At 32.4% G+C, this 20000-nt stretch overlaps 11 protein-coding genes and 5 non-coding genes across 16 annotated transcripts in view; 12 read left to right on the top strand and 4 right to left on the bottom strand. All coding sequences in view use genetic code 11, as the record gives it.

Moving 5' to 3' along the window:
• The window catches only part of rpoC1 (RNA polymerase beta), a 2770-nt gene extending 2494 nt beyond the window's left edge, over positions 1-276 (top strand). Inside the window, exon 2 of the mRNA in view lies at positions 1-276. This exon is cut by the window's left edge and continues 1350 nt beyond it. Within this exon, the coding sequence (YP_003433966.1) occupies positions 1-276 (276 nt within the window).
• A 199-nt stretch (positions 277-475) lies between these two features.
• rpoC2 (RNA polymerase beta' subunit) lies at positions 476-4627 on the top strand. Its single transcript has one exon. It carries the CDS (start codon positions 476-478, stop codon positions 4625-4627), a length of 4152 nt encoding a protein of 1383 aa, YP_003433965.1.
• Positions 4628-4865: 238 nt separating this feature from the next.
• On the top strand, positions 4866-5576 carry rps2 (ribosomal protein S2). Its single transcript has one exon. The coding sequence runs from the start codon at positions 4866-4868 to the stop codon at positions 5574-5576; it is 711 nt and encodes a 236-aa protein (YP_003433964.1).
• Positions 5577-5845: 269 nt separating this feature from the next.
• atpI (ATP synthase CF0 subunit IV) lies at positions 5846-6589 on the top strand. Its single transcript has one exon. It carries the CDS (start codon positions 5846-5848, stop codon positions 6587-6589), a length of 744 nt encoding a protein of 247 aa, YP_003433963.1.
• Positions 6590-7545: 956 nt separating this feature from the next.
• On the top strand, positions 7546-7791 carry atpH (ATP synthase CF0 subunit III). Its single transcript has one exon. It carries the CDS (start codon positions 7546-7548, stop codon positions 7789-7791), a length of 246 nt encoding a protein of 81 aa, YP_003433962.1.
• A 431-nt stretch (positions 7792-8222) lies between these two features.
• atpF (ATP synthase CF0 subunit I) lies at positions 8223-9584 on the top strand. The gene is made up of 2 exons: positions 8223-8366; positions 9168-9584. The coding sequence occupies exons 1-2, from the start codon at positions 8223-8225 to the stop codon at positions 9582-9584; spliced, it is 561 nt and encodes a 186-aa protein (YP_003433961.1).
• A 79-nt stretch (positions 9585-9663) lies between these two features.
• On the top strand, positions 9664-11187 carry atpA (ATP synthase CF1 alpha subunit). Its single transcript has one exon. The coding sequence runs from the start codon at positions 9664-9666 to the stop codon at positions 11185-11187; it is 1524 nt and encodes a 507-aa protein (YP_003433960.1).
• Positions 11188-11300: 113 nt separating this feature from the next.
• Positions 11301-11372, bottom strand: trnR-UCU. The gene has a single exon. It is a non-coding gene; the product is annotated as a tRNA-Arg (tRNA).
• Positions 11373-11522: 150 nt separating this feature from the next.
• Positions 11523-12288, bottom strand: trnG-GCC. Its single transcript has 2 exons — positions 12265-12288; positions 11523-11570 (listed from the first exon to the last, which is right to left on the bottom strand). It is a non-coding gene; the product is annotated as a tRNA-Gly (tRNA).
• Positions 12289-14014: 1726 nt separating this feature from the next.
• Positions 14015-14102, top strand: trnS-GCU. Its single transcript has one exon. It is a non-coding gene; the product is annotated as a tRNA-Ser (tRNA).
• A 129-nt stretch (positions 14103-14231) lies between these two features.
• On the bottom strand, positions 14232-14342 carry psbI (photosystem II protein I). The gene has a single exon. It carries the CDS (start codon positions 14340-14342, stop codon positions 14232-14234), a length of 111 nt encoding a protein of 36 aa, YP_003433959.1.
• Positions 14343-14777: 435 nt separating this feature from the next.
• psbK (photosystem II protein K) lies at positions 14778-14963 on the bottom strand. Its single transcript has one exon. The coding sequence runs from the start codon at positions 14961-14963 to the stop codon at positions 14778-14780; it is 186 nt and encodes a 61-aa protein (YP_003433958.1).
• Positions 14964-15311: 348 nt separating this feature from the next.
• On the top strand, positions 15312-15383 carry trnQ-UUG. The gene has a single exon. It is a non-coding gene; the product is annotated as a tRNA-Gln (tRNA).
• Positions 15384-16618: 1235 nt separating this feature from the next.
• Positions 16619-17710, top strand: rps16 (ribosomal protein S16). The gene is made up of 2 exons: positions 16619-16660; positions 17501-17710. The coding sequence occupies exons 1-2, from the start codon at positions 16619-16621 to the stop codon at positions 17708-17710; spliced, it is 252 nt and encodes an 83-aa protein (YP_003433957.1).
• A 709-nt stretch (positions 17711-18419) lies between these two features.
• Positions 18420-20000, top strand: part of trnK-UUU — a 2696-nt gene continuing 1115 nt past the window's right edge. Inside the window, exon 1 of the tRNA in view lies at positions 18420-18456. This is a non-coding gene — a tRNA (tRNA-Lys). The remainder of the gene's footprint in view (positions 18457-20000) is intronic.
• matK (maturase K) overlaps positions 19275-20000 on the top strand; it is a 1542-nt gene continuing 816 nt past the window's right edge. Inside the window, exon 1 of the mRNA in view lies at positions 19275-20000. This exon is cut by the window's right edge and continues 816 nt beyond it. Within this exon, the coding sequence (YP_003433956.1) occupies positions 19275-20000 (726 nt within the window).

The raw sequence follows: 20000 nt of genomic DNA, 5'->3' as shown, positions 1-20000 counted from the left end.
GCTTATCGGCAGAAACGAATTAGTTTAGATAGTCCTTTGTGGCTCCGATGGAAACTAGATCAACGTGTCATTGGGTCAAGAGAAGTTCCCATCGAAGTTCAATATGAATCTTTGGGTACTTATCATGAGATTTATGGTCACTATCTAATGGTAGGAAGTGTAAAAAAAGAAATCCGGTGTATATACATTCGAACCACTCTGGGTCATATTTCTTTTTATCGAGAAATAGAAGAAGCCATACAAGGGTTTTGTCGGGCCTACTCATACACTATCTAAACTAAGAAATCTCAACTAAGAAATGAGATTAGGCGATGCTCCTTCCTATGGGAATTCGGGTGTTTCCAATTTAACTAGTATCATAATTTCTGAATTTCTGCGTGAATCAAGATTGAGATTGAGGAAAGGAAGTTAAGTTTTTCGAATCACTGATTCAGGCCCATTGTCGAATCCTACTCAGCAGAATATAGAGGTACTTATGGCAGAACGGGCCGATCTGGTCTTTCACAATAAAGTGATAAATGGAACTGCTATGAAACGACTTATTAGCAGATTAATAGATCATTTCGGAATGGGATATACATCACATATACTGGATCAAGTAAAGACTTTAGGTTTCCATCAAGCCACTGCTACATCTATTTCATTAGGAATTGATGATCTTTTAACAATACCTTCTAAGGGATGGTTAGTCCAAGACGCTGAACAACAAAGTTTTATTTTGGAGAAACACCATCATTATGGGAATGTGCATGCGGTAGAAAAATTACGTCAGTCCATTGAGATATGGTATGCTACAAGTGAATATTTGAGACAAGAAATGAATCCAAATTTTCAGATGACTGATCCTTCTAATCCAGTTTATCTAATGTCTTTTTCGGGAGCTAGGGGGAATGCATCTCAGATACACCAATTAGTAGGTATGAGAGGATTAATGTCAGATCCCCAAGGACAAATGATTGATTTACCCATTCAAAGCAATTTACGCGAGGGACTTTCTTTGACAGAATATATAATTTCCTGCTATGGAGCCCGCAAAGGAGTTGTAGATACTGCTGTACGAACATCAGATGCTGGATATCTTACACGTAGACTTGTTGAAGTAGTTCAACACATTATTGTACGTAGAAGAGATTGTGGTACTATCCGAGGTATTTCCGTGAGTCCTCAAAATGGGATGACGGAAAAAATTTTTGTCCAAACACTAATTGGTCGTGTATTAGCAGACGATATATATATCGGCCCACGATGCATTGCCACTCGAAATCAAGATATTGGGATTGGACTTGTGAATCGATTCATAACCTTTCGAGCACAACCAATATATATTAGAACCCCATTTACTTGCAGGAGTACATCTTGGATCTGTCAATTATGTTATGGTCGGAGTCCCACTCATGGCGATTTGGTCGAATTGGGAGAAGCCGTAGGTATTATTGCGGGTCAATCAATTGGGGAACCGGGGACGCAACTAACATTAAGAACTTTTCATACCGGTGGAGTATTCACTGGTGGTACTGCCGAACATGTACGAGCTCCTTCTAATGGGAAAATCCAATTCAATGAGGATTTGGTTCATCCCACACGTACCCGTCATGGACACCCTGCTTTTTTATGTTCTATAGACTTGTATGTAACTATTGAGAGTCGAGATATTATACATAATGTGAATATTCCACCAAAAAGTTTGATTTTAGTTCAAAATGATCAATATGTAGAATCAGAACAAGTGATTGCTGAGATTCGTGCTGGAACGTCTACTTTTCATTTTAAAGAGAGGGTACGAAAACATATTTATTCTGAATTAGAGGGAGAAATGCACTGGAGTACCGACGTCTACCATGCACCTGAATATACATATGGTAATGTTCATTTATTACCAAAAACAAGCCATTTATGGATATTAGCAGGAGGTCCGTGCAGATCCAGTATAGTGTCTTTTTCGCTCCACAAGGATCAAGATCAAATGAATGTTGATTCTTTTTCTGTTGAAGGAAGATATATCTCGGACTTCTCAATGACTAATGATCAAGTAAGACATAAATTGTTATATACTTCTTATAAAAAAGATAGGGAAATTCTTGACTATTCAAGACCTGATCAAATCATATCCAATAGTCATTGGAATTTCATATATCCTTCTATTCTCCAAGAGAATTCTGATTTCTTAGCGAAAAAGCGAAGAGATAGATTCATCATCCCATTACAATATGATCAAGAACAAGAGAAAGAACTAATACCCTGTTTTGGTATTTCGATTGAAATACCCATAAATGGTATTTTACGTAGAAAAAGTATTCTTGCTTATTTTGATGATCCACGATACAGAAGAAACAGTTCAGGAATTACTAAATATGGAACCATAGAGGTAGATTCAATCATAAAAAAAGAGGATTTGATTGAGTATCGAGGAACAAAAGAATTTAGTCCGAAATACCAAATGAAAGTAGATCAGTTTTTTTTCATTCTCGAAGAAGTGCATATCTTGCCGGGATCCTCATTCATAATGGTCCGGAACAATAGTATCATTGGAGTAGATACACGACTCACTTTAAATACAAGAAGCCGAGTAGGTGGATTAGTCCGAGTGGAGAGAAAAAAAAAATATATTGAATTGAAAATCTTTTCTGGCGATATTCATTTTCCTGGCGAGACAGATAAGATATCCAGGCACAGCGGCATTTTGATACCACCAGAAACAGAAAAAAAAAACTCTAAGGAATCAAAAAAATTGAAAAATTGGATTTATGTTCAACGTATCACACCTACCAAGAAAAAGTATTTTGTTTCGGTTCGACCTGTAGTCACATATGAAATAGCCGATGGGATAAATTTAGCAACACTTTTCCCTCAGGATCTCTTGCAGGAAAAGGATAACGTCCAACTTAGAGTTGTCAATTATATCCTTTATGGAAATGGCAAGTCAATTCGAGGAATTTACCACACAAGTATTCAATTAGTTCGGACTTGCTTAGTATTGAATTGGGACCACGAACAAAACGGTTCCAGAGAAGAGGTTCATGCTTCCTTTGTTCAAGTAAGGGCAAATGATCTGATTCGCGATTTCATAAGAATTGACTTAGTCAAGTCCACTATTTCGTATACCGGAAAAAGGTATGATAGGGCAAGTTCAGGATTGATTCCCGATAATGGATTAGATCGCACCAATACAAATCCTTTTTATTCCAAGGTGAAGATTCAATCACTTAGCCAACATCGAGGAACTGTTGGTACGTTGTTGAATCGAACTAAGGAATGCCGATCTTTGCTAATTTTGTCATCATCCAATTGTTCTCGAATTGGTCCATTCAATAGTTCGAAATATAACAATGTGACAAAAGAATCAGATCCCATAATACCAATTATGGATTTATTGGGTCCCTTAGGAACGATTGTACCTAAAATATCGAATTTTTATTCATCTTACCATTTAATAACTCATAATCAGATCTTGTTAAAGAAATATTTGCTACTTGACAATTTCAAAGAGACTTTTCAAGTACTTCAAGTACTTAAATATTTTTTAATAGATGAAAATGGGAGGATTTATAATCCCGATCCATGCAGTAACATCATTTTGAACCCCTTCCATTTGGATTGGTGCTTTCTCCATCACGATTATTGGGAAGAGGCATCAACAATAATTAGCCTTGGACAATTTATTTGTGAAAATGTATGTCTATTTAAATACGAACCACACATAAAAAAATCTGGGCAAATTTTAATTGTTAATGTTGACTCTTTAGTTATACGATCAGCTAAGCCTTATTTGGCCACTCCAGGAGCAACTGTTCATGGTCATTATGGGGAAATCCTTTACGAAGGAGATACATTAGTTACATTTATATATGAAAAATCGAGATCTGGTGACATAACGCAAGGTCTTCCAAAAGTGGAACAAATCTTAGAAGTGCGTTCGATTGATTCAATATCGATGAACCTCGAAAGGAGAGTTGAAGGTTGGAACGAACGTATACCAAGAATTCTTGGGATCCCCTGGGGGTTCTTAATTGGAGCTGAGCTAACCATAGCTCAAAGTCGTATCTCTTTGGTTAATAAGATCCAAAAGGTTTATCGATCCCAGGGGGTACAGATCCATAATAGACATATAGAGATTATTGTACGTCAAGTAACATCAAAAGTATTGGTTTCAGAAGATGGAATGTCTAATGTTTTTTCACCTGGAGAATTAATCGGATTGTTGCGAGCGGAACGCGCAGGGCGCGCTTTGAATGAATCGATCTGTTATCGGGCAATCTTATTGGGAATAACAAGAGCATCTCTGAATACTCAAAGTTTCATATCCGAAGCAAGTTTTCAAGAAACTGCTCGAGTTTTAGCAAAAGCTGCTTTACGAGGTCGTATTGATTGGTTGAAAGGCCTGAAAGAGAACGTTGTTCTAGGGGGGATTATACCTGTTGGTACTGGATTCCAAAAATTTGTGCATCGTTCAAGGCAAGACAAGAACATTTATTTGGAAATCAAAAGAAAAAATCTATTCGAGTTGGAAACGAAAGATATTTTGTTACACCATAGAGAATTATTTTGTTCTTACGTGACAAACAATTTCCATGAAACAAATTTCCATGAGACATCAGAAAAATCATTTATGCGATTTAATGATTCCTAAGAGTGGATTCATTTTTACTTTAACTATCTTTTAACTATACTGGACTGGTCTTATTATTTTATTGATTTGGTAATAAATAAAAATCAATAAAATAAGTAATTAAAAAAATTTATGGTTTGTGCCGTGTATCAATGGTCAATCCCTGGTAGAAGGTTCCATCGGAACAATTATTTATTTCAAGGTACCTCGTCTCTTTGTTAATAAAAAAAAAAAAAACAAAAAGGAAGTGTGGGAAAAAATGACAAGAAGATATTGGAACATCAATTTGGAAGAGATGATGGAAGCAGGAGTTCATTTTGGTCATGGTACTAAGAAATGGAATCCTAGAATGGCCCCTTACATCTCGGCAAAGCGTAAAGGTATTCATATTACAAATCTCGCTAGAACCGCTCGGTTTTTATCAGAAGCCTGTGATTTAGTTTTTGATGCAGCAAGTAGGGGAAAAAGCTTCTTAATCGTTGGTACCAAAAATAAAGCAGCGGATTTAGTAGCATCAGCTGCAATAAGGGCTCGATGTCATTATGTTAATAAAAAATGGCTCGGTGGTATGTTAACGAATTGGTCTACTACGGAAACGAGACTTTCTAAGTTCAGGGATTTAAGAGCAGAAGAAAAGATGGGGAAACTCAACCGTCTCCCTAAAAGAGATGCAGCAATGTTGAAGAGAAAATTATATACCTTACAAACATATCTCGGTGGGATCAAATATATGACGGGGTTGCCTGATATTGTGATCATCGTTGATCAGCAAGAAGAATATACGGCTCTTCGAGAATGTGCTATTTTGGGGATTCCGACGATTTGTTTAATCGATACAAATTGTGACCCAGATCTCGCAGATATTTCGATTCCAGCCAACGATGACGCTATAGCTTCAATTCGATTGATTCTTAACAAATTAGTATCCGCAATTTGTGAGGGTCGTTCTAGCTATATAAGAAATCGTTGATTATGATTAAGAATAATAAGAATTCAGAATAATAAGATTATTTAATTATTGGGCAACTCCATAGATTTATTGAATCGGTTACGATTTTTTCATTTTTAAAAAGAGATAAAGAAAGAACTGGGGATATTGATATATATATATTATGATGTTATGCGATTTCTTGGTATCCTAAATATACGATTAATGATTCACGTTGGTGATTTGAGAAAGAAATGGTTGAATCAAAATAATTCCTTTTTTTTGAAGTTCAATTTCTATCAGAGGACAATATGAATGTTATACCATGTTCCATTAAAACACTCAAGGGGCTATACGATATATCGGGTGTAGAAGTAGGCCAACATTTCTATTGGCAAATAGGAGGTTTACAAATCCATGCCCAAGTACTTATCACTTCTTGGTTCGTAATTGCTATCTTGTTAGGTTCAGCCATCATAGCTGTTCGGAATCCACAAACTATTCCGACCGACGGTCAGAATTTCTTCGAATATGTCCTTGAATTTATCCGAGACTTGAGCAAAACCCAAATTGGAGAAGAATATGGTCCTTGGGTTCCCTTTATTGGAACTATGTTCCTATTTATCTTTGTTTCTAATTGGTCAGGTGCTCTTTTACCTTGGAAAATCATAGAGTTACCTCATGGGGAGTTAGCTGCGCCCACGAATGATATAAATACTACTGTTGCTTTAGCTTTACTCACGTCAGTGGCATATTTTTATGCGGGTCTTACTAAAAAAGGATTGGGTTATTTCGAGAAATACATTAAACCAACTCCAATACTTTTACCAATTAACATCTTAGAAGATTTCACAAAACCTTTATCTCTGAGTTTTCGACTTTTCGGGAATATATTGGCTGATGAATTAGTAGTTGTTGTTCTTGTTTCTTTAGTCCCTTCAGTAGTTCCTATACCTGTTATGTTTCTTGGATTATTTACAAGTGGTATTCAAGCTCTTATTTTTGCAACGTTAGCCGCGGCTTATATAGGCGAATCCATGGAGGGGCATCATTGACTAGTTTTCGAAATAGTCTTTTTTTTTTTAGCTTATCCCAATTCATGCATGATTCAAGATAATCTGCTTGGTTGGAGAGCATAATAGATATAAATACGTATGAATATACGACTTCGAGTCGTAGGAAAGAAGATGCACGATGTTACGAAATAAAAAAAAGATGGTTTGGGAGGTCACACTGAGTGTATGTAATGTCTATAAGTCCAGCCACTTTTTATGTGGGTTTCGAGGAATTATTCTAGAATCTGATTCCATATAAAGTTTACGTTATAGAAGAAACAAATGTATATGTAATACAAATGTATAGGTAATATTAGATATTCACTAGTTATAGAGTCCCTATTTCCTATATATAAATAAGCTCTTAACTTATCTCAACTTATACTTATATCTATTATCTATCAACTTATACTTAATATACTTATATTTATTATTTATCAATTATACTTATATTTATCAATATTACTTATATTTATCAATATTAATATATATATATATTAATATTGATATTCTATATTGATATTCTATATGTATATTGATATATATATATATTCATATACATATAGATATCGATTGCATATATTGATTTGATTGCAGTTTACTGCATTTAGATGGATTCCCATATAAGTCCTTCTGTTTTGTCTGTAATTGTGGATTGGCTGAAAAAAGAGATGATATAGAAGGGTAAAGAACGAAAAATTGAATGAAGGGATGGTTGGAAAGAAATGCAATAACTAGACTAGAACTATATGTATAGGGATTTACAAAAAGGGTAGAAATGAAAAACTAGATATCGAAGTAGTTCTGACGATTCATCAATATTATCATTTCAATTCGTAGTTTTTCATTATTTCGATCCAATACATCTTAATGATAAAAAATGATAAAATAAGTAAAAATTCATTGGTTGATTGTATCATTAACCATTTCTTTTTTTTTTTTGCGAGGAACTTACCATGAATCCACTGATTTCTGCCGCTTCTGTTATTGCTGCTGGATTGGCTGTAGGGCTTGCTTCTATTGGACCTGGAGTTGGTCAAGGTACTGCTGCAGGCCAAGCTGTAGAAGGTATTGCGAGACAACCAGAAGCAGAGGGTAAAATACGAGGTACTTTATTGCTGAGTCTAGCTTTTATGGAAGCTTTAACAATTTACGGACTGGTCGTGGCATTAGCACTTTTATTTGCGAATCCTTTTGTTTAATTCTAGAAATGTAAAAAAGTACTTTAGATTACATACTTTATTTTCTGATTTTATTAACTTGAAATTGCCGTTTGCTTCTTCGAATTATATCAACACTTTACTCTTACAATTACTTATTTATTGAGACCCAGGAAGGACTGATTTGAGGATGAGGAATTACGGGATTCGTTCGCTTTCTTCCTTCCCGTCCTTCGCTTAGTACAATGGAAACTTTTTTCCTTTTATGTTAGGAAACATTTCAATAAACGATATTTTTCGCAATTGAAATGAGACCTAAGACCTAACCTAAATAAAATTACGAGATTTAATTTATTCCCATTAAAAAAGGGAAATTCAATTAATAAAAAAATCGATCAAAAAAGAAAGGGGCGAACAAAGTGATAGAAAAAGAACTTTGTTCTTTGTTAGTCCTATCTATAAGAGGAGAGCATATGAAAAATGTAACCGATTCTTTCGTTTTCTTGGGCCACTGGCCATCCGCCGGGAGTTTCGGGTTTAATACCGATATTTTAGCAACAAATCTAATAAATCTAAGTGTAGTGATTGGTGTATTGATTTTTTTTGGAAAGGGAGTGTGTGCGAGTTGTGTATTTCAAGAATAGGTTGGATCCATCCAACTGCACTTTATTTATAGTATGTTTAGGATAAATAGGAAAAAAGGTGCACGATCTCGACGAATTACTTCTGAATAAATTCAGAAATCATATGTAAGAACCATAGCATTTCGTAACTAATTGGTAAATCAACTTTGATTCTCTATCAACCAATAATGCGAGACCATTAACATGGTTAAAACTAAACTGTTTGAAGTCCAGGCAAAACATGGTACTCTTTCTACCACTACATTAGTACCGAAATGGTTTAAAAATAACTAGTTGGTAACTTATCTGATATAGAACACTCATATCGATAAAATGATTTAAACCATTTACTAGAAAATGGGGACTTGCCCTTTTTATCTTATCCAATGCCGAATCGACGACCTATGTATAAAAAAGAGGAATTTTTTGGATTTGCAGAAAAAATCGAAAAATTATAAATTTTCATTTGAAACTAAATGAATTTTTAATTCAAAAAAGATAAAGAAGAAATCAAAATAAAGAAACAACTTTGCTGACAATTATAGAGTTTTGTCTGGTCAGAAGAGTCCTCCTAATAATTATTCTGGTCTTGTATCAGTTTCGACATCTTTGAATACAAACAGAAAAGAAAAGAGAGGATAGGCTCATTACATTAAAAAAAGATATGGGAATACCCATAACAAAAAAATAAAATAAATAATTGAGCGTGAGAGCCAAATGAATCGAAAGATTCATGTTTGGTTCGGGAAGAGATCATGAAAGTTGTGAAATTAATGCTAAGATAATCTACTTTCATTAAAAGATTTATTAGATAATCGAAAACAGAGGATCTTGATTACTATTCGCAATTCGGAAGAATTACGTAAAGGGGCCATTGAGCAACTCGAAAAAGCCCGGGTTCGCTTACGGAAAGTGGAACTAGAAGCAGATGAGTATCGAACGAATGGGTATTCTGAGATAGAACGAGAAAAAGAAAATTTGATTAATGCCACTTGTGATAGTTTGGAACGATTAGAAAATTACAAAAATGAAACCCTTGATTTTGAAAAACAAAGAGCAATGAATCAGGTCCGACAACGAGTTTTCCAACAAGCCTTACAAGGAGCTCTAGGAACTCTGAATAGTTGTTTGAATATGAATACCGAGTTACATTTCCGTACTATCCGTGCGAATATTGGCATTCTCGGGGCGATGGAAGAAATAACTGATTAGCCCTTCAACTTTTATTTGAATTTCGAATTTAGGCATTATTTTTTTCCCCTTGCTTCCGAAAAAGAATAAAGAAATACTAATGGTAACCCTTCGAGCCGACGAAATTAGTAATATTATCCGTGAACGTATTGAACAATATAGTAGAGAAGTCAAGATTGTGAATACCGGTACCGTACTTCAAGTAGGCGACGGCATTGCTCGTATTCATGGTCTTGATGAAGTAATGGCAGGTGAATTAGTAGAATTTGAAGAGGGTACAATAGGCATTGCTCTTAATTTGGAATCAAATAATGTTGGCGTTGTATTAATGGGTGATGGGTTGATGATACAAGAGGGAAGCTCCGTAAAAGCAACAGGAAGAATTGCTCAAATACCTGTAAGTGACGCTTATTTGGGTCGTGTTATAAATGCTCTGGCTAAACCTATTGATGGGAGAGGTGAAATTTCATCTTCTGAATCTCGGTTAATTGAATCCCCTGCCCCAGGTATTATTTCGAGACGTTCTGTATATGAGCCCCTTCAAACAGGGCTTATTGCTATTGATGCAATGATCCCTATAGGACGCGGTCAGCGAGAATTAATTATTGGGGACAGACAAACCGGCAAAACAGCAGTAGCCACAGATACAATTCTCAATCAAAAAGGGCAAAATGTAATATGTGTTTATGTAGCTATTGGTCAAAAAGCATCTTCTGTGGCTCAGGTAGTGACTACTTTCCAGGAGCAAGGGGCTATGGAATATACTATTGTCGTAGCTGAAACGGCGGATTCACCTGCTACATTACAATACCTTGCTCCTTATACGGGAGCGGCTCTGGCTGAACATTTTATGTATCGTGGAAAACATACTTTAATAATTTATGATGATCTCTCCAAACAGGCACAAGCTTATCGCCAAATGTCTCTTTTATTAAGAAGACCTCCCGGTCGTGAAGCTTATCCAGGAGATGTTTTTTATTTGCATTCACGCCTTTTGGAAAGAGCCGCTAAATCAAGTTCTAGTTTAGGTGAAGGAAGTATGACCGCTTTACCAATAGTTGAGACTCAATCTGGAGACGTTTCAGCTTATATTCCTACTAATGTAATTTCCATTACAGATGGACAAATATTCTTATCTGCTGATCTATTCAATGCTGGAATCCGACCTGCTATTAATGTGGGTATTTCTGTTTCTAGAGTAGGATCCGCAGCTCAAATTAAAGCCATGAAACAAGTAGCTGGCAAATCAAAATTGGAACTAGCGCAATTCGCAGAGTTAGAAGCCTTTGCACAATTTGCTTCTGATCTCGATAAAGCTACTCAGAATCAATTGGCAAGAGGTCAACGATTACGCGAGTTGCTTAAACAATCTCAATCTGCCCCTCTCACAGTAGAAGAGCAGATAGCTACTATTTATACCGGAGCGAATGGGTATCTTGATTCGTTAGAAATTGGACAGGTAAAGAAATTTCTTGTTCAGTTACGTACCTACTTAAAAAAGAATAAACCTCAATTCCAAGAAATTATATCTTCTACCAAGACATTCAACCAACAAGCAGAAGCCATTTTGAAGGAAGCTATTCAGGAACAGATCGAACTGTTTTTACTGCAGGAACAAACATAAATTTATCATGTTTATTCTTAGTATAAGAGTAACCATTGAGAAATATTTTTCATTTGAATCATTCAAAAAAGGTTTATTAGTATAGCCATTTATAAAAATCGCTGGAAAAAAATTGCGTCCAATAGGATTTGAACCTATACCAAAGGTTTAGAAGACCTCTGTCCTATCCATTAGACAATGGACGCTTTTCATTCCTATTTTTTTTCTTTCGTATTATTCCTTTCTCTTGTTCAGATAAAAAACGATTACACAGAAAAAAATTTTTAGAGAATAAGAAAAGGATGCATATCCAAATGGATGACGCATATATAATGCATATATAATAAAGAGTATGGAGCGGGTAGCGGGAATCGAACCCGCATCGTTAGCTTGGAAGGCTAGGGGTTATAGTCGACGTTGGTTGATCCTTTTTAACGTCTCTAATTCAAAACCGAACATGAAATTTTGGTTTCATTCGGCTCCTTTATGGAAGATCGATGTATTCCCAGAGAAAAAAAAGAAATCCATAACATCTATGTCAGCTTTTCTGTCTGAATGCATCCAAAGCTACTCGCTTTCTAGATGATCCTTCTAGAGGAGAGAGATTATACCAAATCCATCTAGTCTAGTTACTTCGTTCCCTATTTCCACTCACCGGATCCTGAGGAAAAGAATTTGGTTTCCACCGAGCTGAAACAATATGCTGATGGTTCTAGTAAACCAAAACTATCGTTTTTTAGCTATTTGGCTTCAATTTGAATTTACTTTTACAACACAAAAATTGAAGATCTAGTTACGATTGGAACTAAACTTTTGGATCTTTATCCATAGATCCTTTACTCATACTTATTTATTTGGAATAGTTAATCCAATTCAAAAAAAAATTATGCTTCACGACTCCATATACATAATCCACTTTTTGGATGAAATGTCTAATTGGCCTTTGGATACAAATCGTGAGAATGTATATTCTTCCTCAAATATGCTATTGAGAGGAAAAGGATTAAACCTTTTTAAGAAATAAAGTTTTTGATCGGAGTACGAAAAAAAAACTAAAGGACCCCTTAACTATTTAAGGTGTTAATAGAACGAATCACACTTTTACCACTAAACTATACCCGCTACATATTCATTATTGTATATGAATGGATTATTTGTCGAACAAATTGGGGAGTGAAACACAATCAAGATAGCATGAGAATCATGAAAATGATAGTCGTGACACGCATTTTGTCTTGCTGGGGACTTAAATAAAAAAAGCTAAGCGAAGAGTAGCAAGTTTATTTAAATAACATAAAAAGTTCTAGTTATACTTTTGTTTGCTAGGAAGAAGTTATTACTAAACTAATGGTTTCCACTTGAAGGAGTTATTGAAGCAGGACTAGAAAGATGCGAAATTTTGTATATAGGTTTCTTTTTTTTTTTTTTTTTTGAATTTTATATTTTATTTAATTTATATATATTTTTTATTTAATTTATATATATATTTTTAAATTTATATATATATTTTTATATATATTTTTATTTTATAATTTATTATTTATATATATATATATTATATATATATGTATAATATGATATTAATATTGTTTAATATATTTAATATATATATATTAAATATATACATGTTATGTTATGATATGTGATATATATTATCACATGTTTTTTTTTGTTTTTTATTTACTTTAACTGGAAAGTAATAAATAGTTAAGTTAAGTAATAAATTCAGAAAAAGAAATAAAAAAGAAGAATAAGAAAATATTCTAATTCAAATATAATAAGAAATGTCACTTCTATCATAGGAATTAGAATGGAAATTTCTCTTGTTTTGTTATTGAAGTAGCAATAACAAGTATTTTTGATTAATATCAAATCATAACATAATTAAATTGTTTGATCTAGGAAATGAAGGATTCATTGGAATAAAAGAGGAAATGGCCTGGCCAGTACTTAACCAGACCAGGCCGGGGGAATAAACTTTTCGTACAAAATCAAAGAAATAAGGTATTCTTTCTATTGAATGGATCTGTTTTAAGTCATTATATAAATTGACAATTCCTGATCAAATTGGTTTTTTTCTGAATTGAATTTTATTAATATTATTAAATTATTTATATTATATTTTATATTATATTTATATTATATATTTATATATAATATATATATTATATTAATTTATATTTTATATATTATATAAATTTAAATTTTATATTAATTAAATTTTATATTAATTTTAATTTTTAATAATTATTTATTTAAATTTAATAATTATTTATTGTTTATTTTACTGTTCGTCATAAAATATATTATTTAATTATATATTATTTAATTTTAGATATTATTTATATATTTTTAGTATTTTTAGATATTATTTATATATTTATATACATATATAAATTAGCAATAGAATTCTATAATTCGTTAGATTTTCTATCTATTCGATATATTTCGAATTGAATATAATATTCAAGTGTATAATAAAAGTGTATAATAAATACATAGTGTAATATAAAGATACATAGTGTAATATAAAGATTCTATTACAATATAATTTTTAATATAATTATTACAATATAATTATAGAATTTAATATTATAGAATTTAATAAATAAAGATTAATTAAAAAATAGACTATAATAAAGATTAATTAAAAGATTAGATTCTAAGTATCAAAATATTAAAAATAAGTATAAAGATATTTAGAAAGTTGAAATTTTTAATCTAATCAAAAATTTTTCTAAATTATCTATTTAATTATCTAATAAAAAGATAATAAAGAAAAAACGAGGATTTTTCTCAATCTTTCTTTCACGTGTTACATCGCATAAAAATTTTCAATTTTGAATTGGGAGAGATGGCTGAGTGGACTAAAGCGGCGGATTGCTAATCCGTTGTACAAGTTATTTGTACCGAGGGTTCGAATCCCTCTCTTTCCGTTCCCTATGATCACTTGGGACTTTCTAATTCGAAGGAATTCTGATCCCTTGATTTTATCATAGGCAAATGTATGAAACAAATAAAATTTTTAAGAATTTTTTTAGAAAAAAACTCAAAATCTTTTATTTTTATTCCTCACGTCCAGGATTACGTCCTGGATCATTAGATAAGAATCCGAAAATAAATAGGGAAACAAAGAATATCACTACTGTGTAAACAAAGAGTTTGAGAGTAAGCATTACACAATCTCCAAGATCATTTTTTTTGTTGAAAAAGGGAATAGATTACCTATTTTTTATCGCATATCCTATTTTATTTGTTTTGACATGACACCCCAAAAATGAAAAAAAGTCTATTTTAAGAAATTTTTTAAAATTTTTAATTTATTAACTTTATTAGTAATAAGATTTTTATTACTTCATTAGTAAAAACTAAAAAATTCTTACCATATCCAAAATTATGGATTGTGGAGGACTCACTTGTCTGCGCTCACTAGAAGGTGAGAACGGGGAAAAAGCTGATTCAAATTTATCACTGCGTTTATTCATTCAATATACAATACAAGAATTTCTATTTTTGAATCGAGGATTCATAATGTAAGACGTATCTGATCTTATCAATTTTTAGAATTTATATATCGAATATATAATAAATTTAGTAGAGTATTAAAAATTTCATCGAAAACTTACAGCAGCTTGCCAAACAAAGGCTAAGAGAAAAAAGAATAGAGGTATGACAGGCATAACATCTACGATTGGATTGAAAATGGCATAAGCTTCGGGCAATTTGGCAAAGAAAAAACTACTTGAATAAAGGGCAGAATTAAGACAGATACAGATTAAACTAAAGATATTAAGCATAACAAATATTTTGTTCTTGTAGATTAGATAATTTTATTTTGATTGATTTATTTTTATAAGGGAAAAATGAAAAAGGCAGATCATAAAATCCTTCTTTTTCTTCGGACTCCCCCCCCCAAAAAAATACCTCCTTACATTCTCATTTGAGAATGAGAATACAAGGAATTCGACTTTCATACAATATCTTAATTGAATTCCATGTAATGATCAATGAATTTTCTTATTCTAGATCTACATGTATTGAATCCTAGCAACAAAATATCTCATATGTTTTTATGTATTTGAGTTGGGATTGACGAATAACCAATATCAATAATAGTGTTTATTAGTCTATAATAGAAATCGAAATGGGGCGTGGCCAAGCGGTAAGGCAGCGGGTTTTGGTCCCGTCACTCGGAGGTTCGAATCCTTCCGTCCCAGACCGTTTCTGATGAAACGAAAGATGGGATCACATTGTATCCCACATGAAACAAAAATTTGTTAAAGAGAACAATTTTATCTTCTGAATTCCCAGATATGAACTCTGAATCGCAATATGAAAGAAAGGTTTCTCTAGTCCGTTCCCCAAAACCAAAAGTAAATAAAAAGAAAATAACTAGGTTATCCGAATTCCACATTCTATGTGGAGACTTAAAAGTAGGGAATTTCAAATTTCATCACTGGTCTTAAAACTTCTAACTAAAGTTGGCACGATAAAAGAAAAAATCGGAAAAAGGATCTGGACCCTATTTTTTGTATCTTAGATATTATCTGGTTCAAATCAAAGATTGTAAATCAATGTAATGTAGCGATTGGGGAGAAATTCGTATATTCCATTTACTTGTTACTTGACTTTTGAATTGATCAAAAAATTATGGAACCTGAAGTAAAACAAAATATGTATAAAAAACAAGGCCTATGCCAATATGATATATATTATATATTTTTATTGTATTGTTGTATTTCAGTATCAGTAACAGGGCGGACATTTCGGTTAAGTGAAAAGGATCCGTAATTCTTTAAATATCCTATAATTACTAATTACCAGTTACTAATTACCAGTAATTACTGGTAAGAACTGTTCCTTGTATATGATGGATACGAAAAGATCATACCCCTCTGATTCTTGATTTATATTTTATTTTTATGATGAAAGAAAGAATAATGTAAGGACCTTAATTTTACCGTATACGAGATCTTTTTTTCTTACTTAAATTTTTTCTCTTAGTACTTGAAGAAGTGTGATAAATCTATATTATTTCGACCTTTTCGGGTCATTGAAATAGTGTATTTGGTTAATAATTGATTTTGTTCTGGAATTGGAAATCTATTATTATTAAACTTCTTTTGGGGATTTGTAGTTTATTTGTTCGAGACAATTAATCATGCATGATTAATCGTCTCAAACAATCTATCGAAGATGTATAAATAATAAATCTTAAGCAAACTAGTTTATTCGTCTTTTTCATAAATCTGTTTTATTCATATGATAGAATATAGGGTTAAATAAATTGGATTTTTGTTAAGCCTTCTCCAGATAAATACTTATCTATCCATAGATAGATAAGTATGGACTAGTAAATACTGATATATACTGATTGATGGAACCAATGACTATTCACGATTCCATATTGAATCAATTCCATACCGCTTTGAAATGAAATTAGAGGAATGTTATGGTAAAACTTCGTTTGAAACGATGTGGTAGAAAGCAACGTGCGACTTGAAGGACATGATCAATTGTGGATTTTTACATCCACCATTTTCTATAGTAATGAAGATGCTCTTGGCTCGACATAATTTGTTCTGTTCTGCTAAGAACCCAATTTGTGTTGGATTGTAAGTAAATAGTACATGATGGAGCTCGAGAAGAAAGGATTAATTGAATAATTTATCAAGGGAAAGAATCTAGGGTTAGTGAAAATCAATAAGTTAGACCAACTTTGTAAGTATATCCTCAATATATATCTATATCGAAAGGGTCAAATTCGAATAAGTTTGCAAAAAAGTAAAACTTTTCTAAATTGGTAAAACCGTTTCAATCAAAAGTGTATAACAAGGGAATCAATCGTTCGTATTCTATTTATATAGAAAGAAATAACAGAAAGAAATAAAAAAGGTATGTTGCTGCCGTTTTGAAAGGAATAAGGATCCCTGAAGTAATGTCTAAACCCAATGATTTCACAAAGCAAAGATAAAGGATTCCGGAACAAGGAAACACTATTTTCAATTGTCTCAATAATTGGATCAGAATGAGGAATAAAAATAGATTTGAGATGAGACAAACAAAAGAGTTTAGAGACAGCTCAATAAATGTCAAAGGATTTTCCTTTGAACTCTGTCACAATTACCCAACTTGAGTTATGAGTATGAATGAGATTTCCTTTTTTCTGTAAGGAAGAACAAAAAAGGACTGAATTCAAATCATAGTCTAATTCATGATTTTCTGGATCCATTTTCCTACAGAAATGAGAATCATTTTTCTCGAGCCGTATGAGGAGAAAACCTCCTATACGTTTCTAGGGGGGGGCTTTGTTTATCGACATCTATCCCAATGAGCTATCTATCGAATCGTTGCAATTGATGTTCGATCCCGAAGAGAAGGAAGAGATCTTCGAAAAGTAGGTTTTTACGATCCGATAAAAAATCAAACTTTTTTAAATGTTCCCGCTATTTTATATTTCCTTGAAAAGGGCGCTCAACCTACAGGAACGGTTTATGATATTTTAAAGAAGGCAGAATTTTTTAAAGAAGGAACTTCGAATTAATTAAAGGAAAAAACGAAATTGAAATTCAAAAAAAAAGTAGGGGACGGTTACTAGTATCTATTTTTGTGTAATTATTTACATATTCTTTTACTTTATTCTTGCTTTATTCATATTTATTTACGTTTTTATTGGTGCAGGAATTAAATTTACCAACAAATAAGGGGTAAATCTTGCTTATTGTACCTTTAATTAATTGAATCAACTGCGGATTTTTTCTTTACCTTTTCCTTAATTTTTTCCATTCGAATTTATTATTTATGTTTATGTTGTGCCAATCCAACACAAGTCTTTATTTTATTTACTTAAATTTGTTTTCTCAACATTACATTTATATTGACAATGGTGTATCGAACAAATATAATTCGATCGTAGATAAATGGATCTGTTTATCCCCACTCCATATTGGTTTTTTCTTTCCTTCACTTCACTCAAATGATGGGTTTGCCTTGCTGCATTTACTCTCATACAAAATGTATTTTTTAAGGAAAATCAAAATAAATTGAAAAAAAATGGGTGGTTTGTCACAACTTTTAGATCTCAATTGGTAATGTTTTTTAATTAGATCTGTTCATTTTGGTATTTGAGTGTTTTTAATTGATCATAAAATCTTTCTTTTTGATGTGTTGCTAGTTCAATGTTTTGATAGGATTGTGCAGTGCAATTCAATTGATTTTTTTATTTCGATCGTATCTACATATCCTATTTATCCGGGTTGCTAACTCAACGGTAGAGTACTCGGCTTTTAAGTGCGACTATGATCTTTTACACATTTGGATGAAGCAACGAATTCGTCCAGACTCTTGGTAGAGTCTATAAGACCACGACTGATCCTCAAAGGTAATGAATGGAAAAAACAGCATGTCGTAATAAAATTAATTTATTATTTTCGATTTTTTATTAATTAATAAAGTAAAATGAAAGTAAAACTTGGAGTTTATTTTTACCGGATCGTTACAGTTCAAAAAAATTGTTTTGGTTTTTGTGGGACAAAATAAATTCCCATTTACAGTTGGGTCTAGTGAATAAATGGATAGAGCCCTATGGTTCCAATTCCGGTAAAAAAAAAAAAGCAACGAGCTTATGTTCTTAATTTGAATGATTACCCGATCTAATTAGACGTTAAAAATAGATTAGTGCCTGATGCGGGAAAGGATGGGTTTTCCTGTGAGTGGACCATTGATTTTTTTTAATGAATCCTAATTATTCTTTATTATGGATTGTAGACGGATGTGTAGAAGAAACAGTATATTGATAAAGAGAATTTATTCCAAAGTCAAAAGAGCGATTGGGTTGCAAAAATAAAGGATTTTTTATCCTTTTGTAATTATACCGAACATAAACCAATTGGATAGAAAAGGAGAGGAAAAAGATCTGTTGATTGGATTCCCTGTTTTTTTCCGGGGTATATGGGGTATATATATATACAGAATTTTTCTATATATATAATATATATACACATAATACAATACATTATACATACCCTGTTCTGACCATATTGCACTATGTATCATTTGAAAAACCAAGAAATTCCTCCATTCAGCCTCTAGTTCAAGTAGAAATGTAAATGAAACAATTACATGTACAAAAATATTTAGAAAAAGTTAGATCTCGGAAACAACACTTCCTATATCCGCTTCTTTTTAAGGAGTATATTTATGCATTTGCTCATGATTATGGTTTAAATGGTTCGATTTTTTACGAACCCACGGAAATTTTGGGTAATGACAATAAATCTAGTTCAGTACTTGTGAAACGTTTAATTATTCGAATGTATCAACAGAATTTTTTGATTAATTCGACTAATCATTCTAACCAAAATCGATTCATTGGGCACAACAATTATTTTTATTCTCGTTTTTTTTCTCAGATGATATCAGAAAGTTTTGCAGTCATTATGGAAATTCGATTTTCGCTGCGATTAGTATCTTCCTCCGAAAAAAAAGAAATACCACAATTTCATAATTTACGATCTATTCATTCAATATTTCCCTTTTTAGAGGACAAATTCTCACATTTAAACTCTATCTCGGATATACTAATACCCCATCCTATCCATTTGGAAATCTTGGTTCAAATCCTTCAATGTCGGATCCAAGATGTTCCATCTTTGCATTTATTGCGATTCTTTCTCCACGAATATCATAATTGGAATAGTCTCATTACTTCGAAGAAATCGATTTACGTTTTTTCAAAAGAAAATAAAAGACTATTTAGATTACTATATAATTTTTATGTATTCGAATGTGAATTTGTATTCGTTTTTCTTCGTAAACAATCTTCTTATTTACAA

This window comes from Typha latifolia, chloroplast (genome assembly GCF_019914945.1).
Source record: "Typha latifolia chloroplast, complete genome".
NCBI lineage: Eukaryota > Viridiplantae > Streptophyta > Magnoliopsida > Poales > Typhaceae > Typha > Typha latifolia.
Note: the sequence above shows the minus strand (reverse complement) of the source record. Positions and strands in the feature narration are given on the sequence as shown.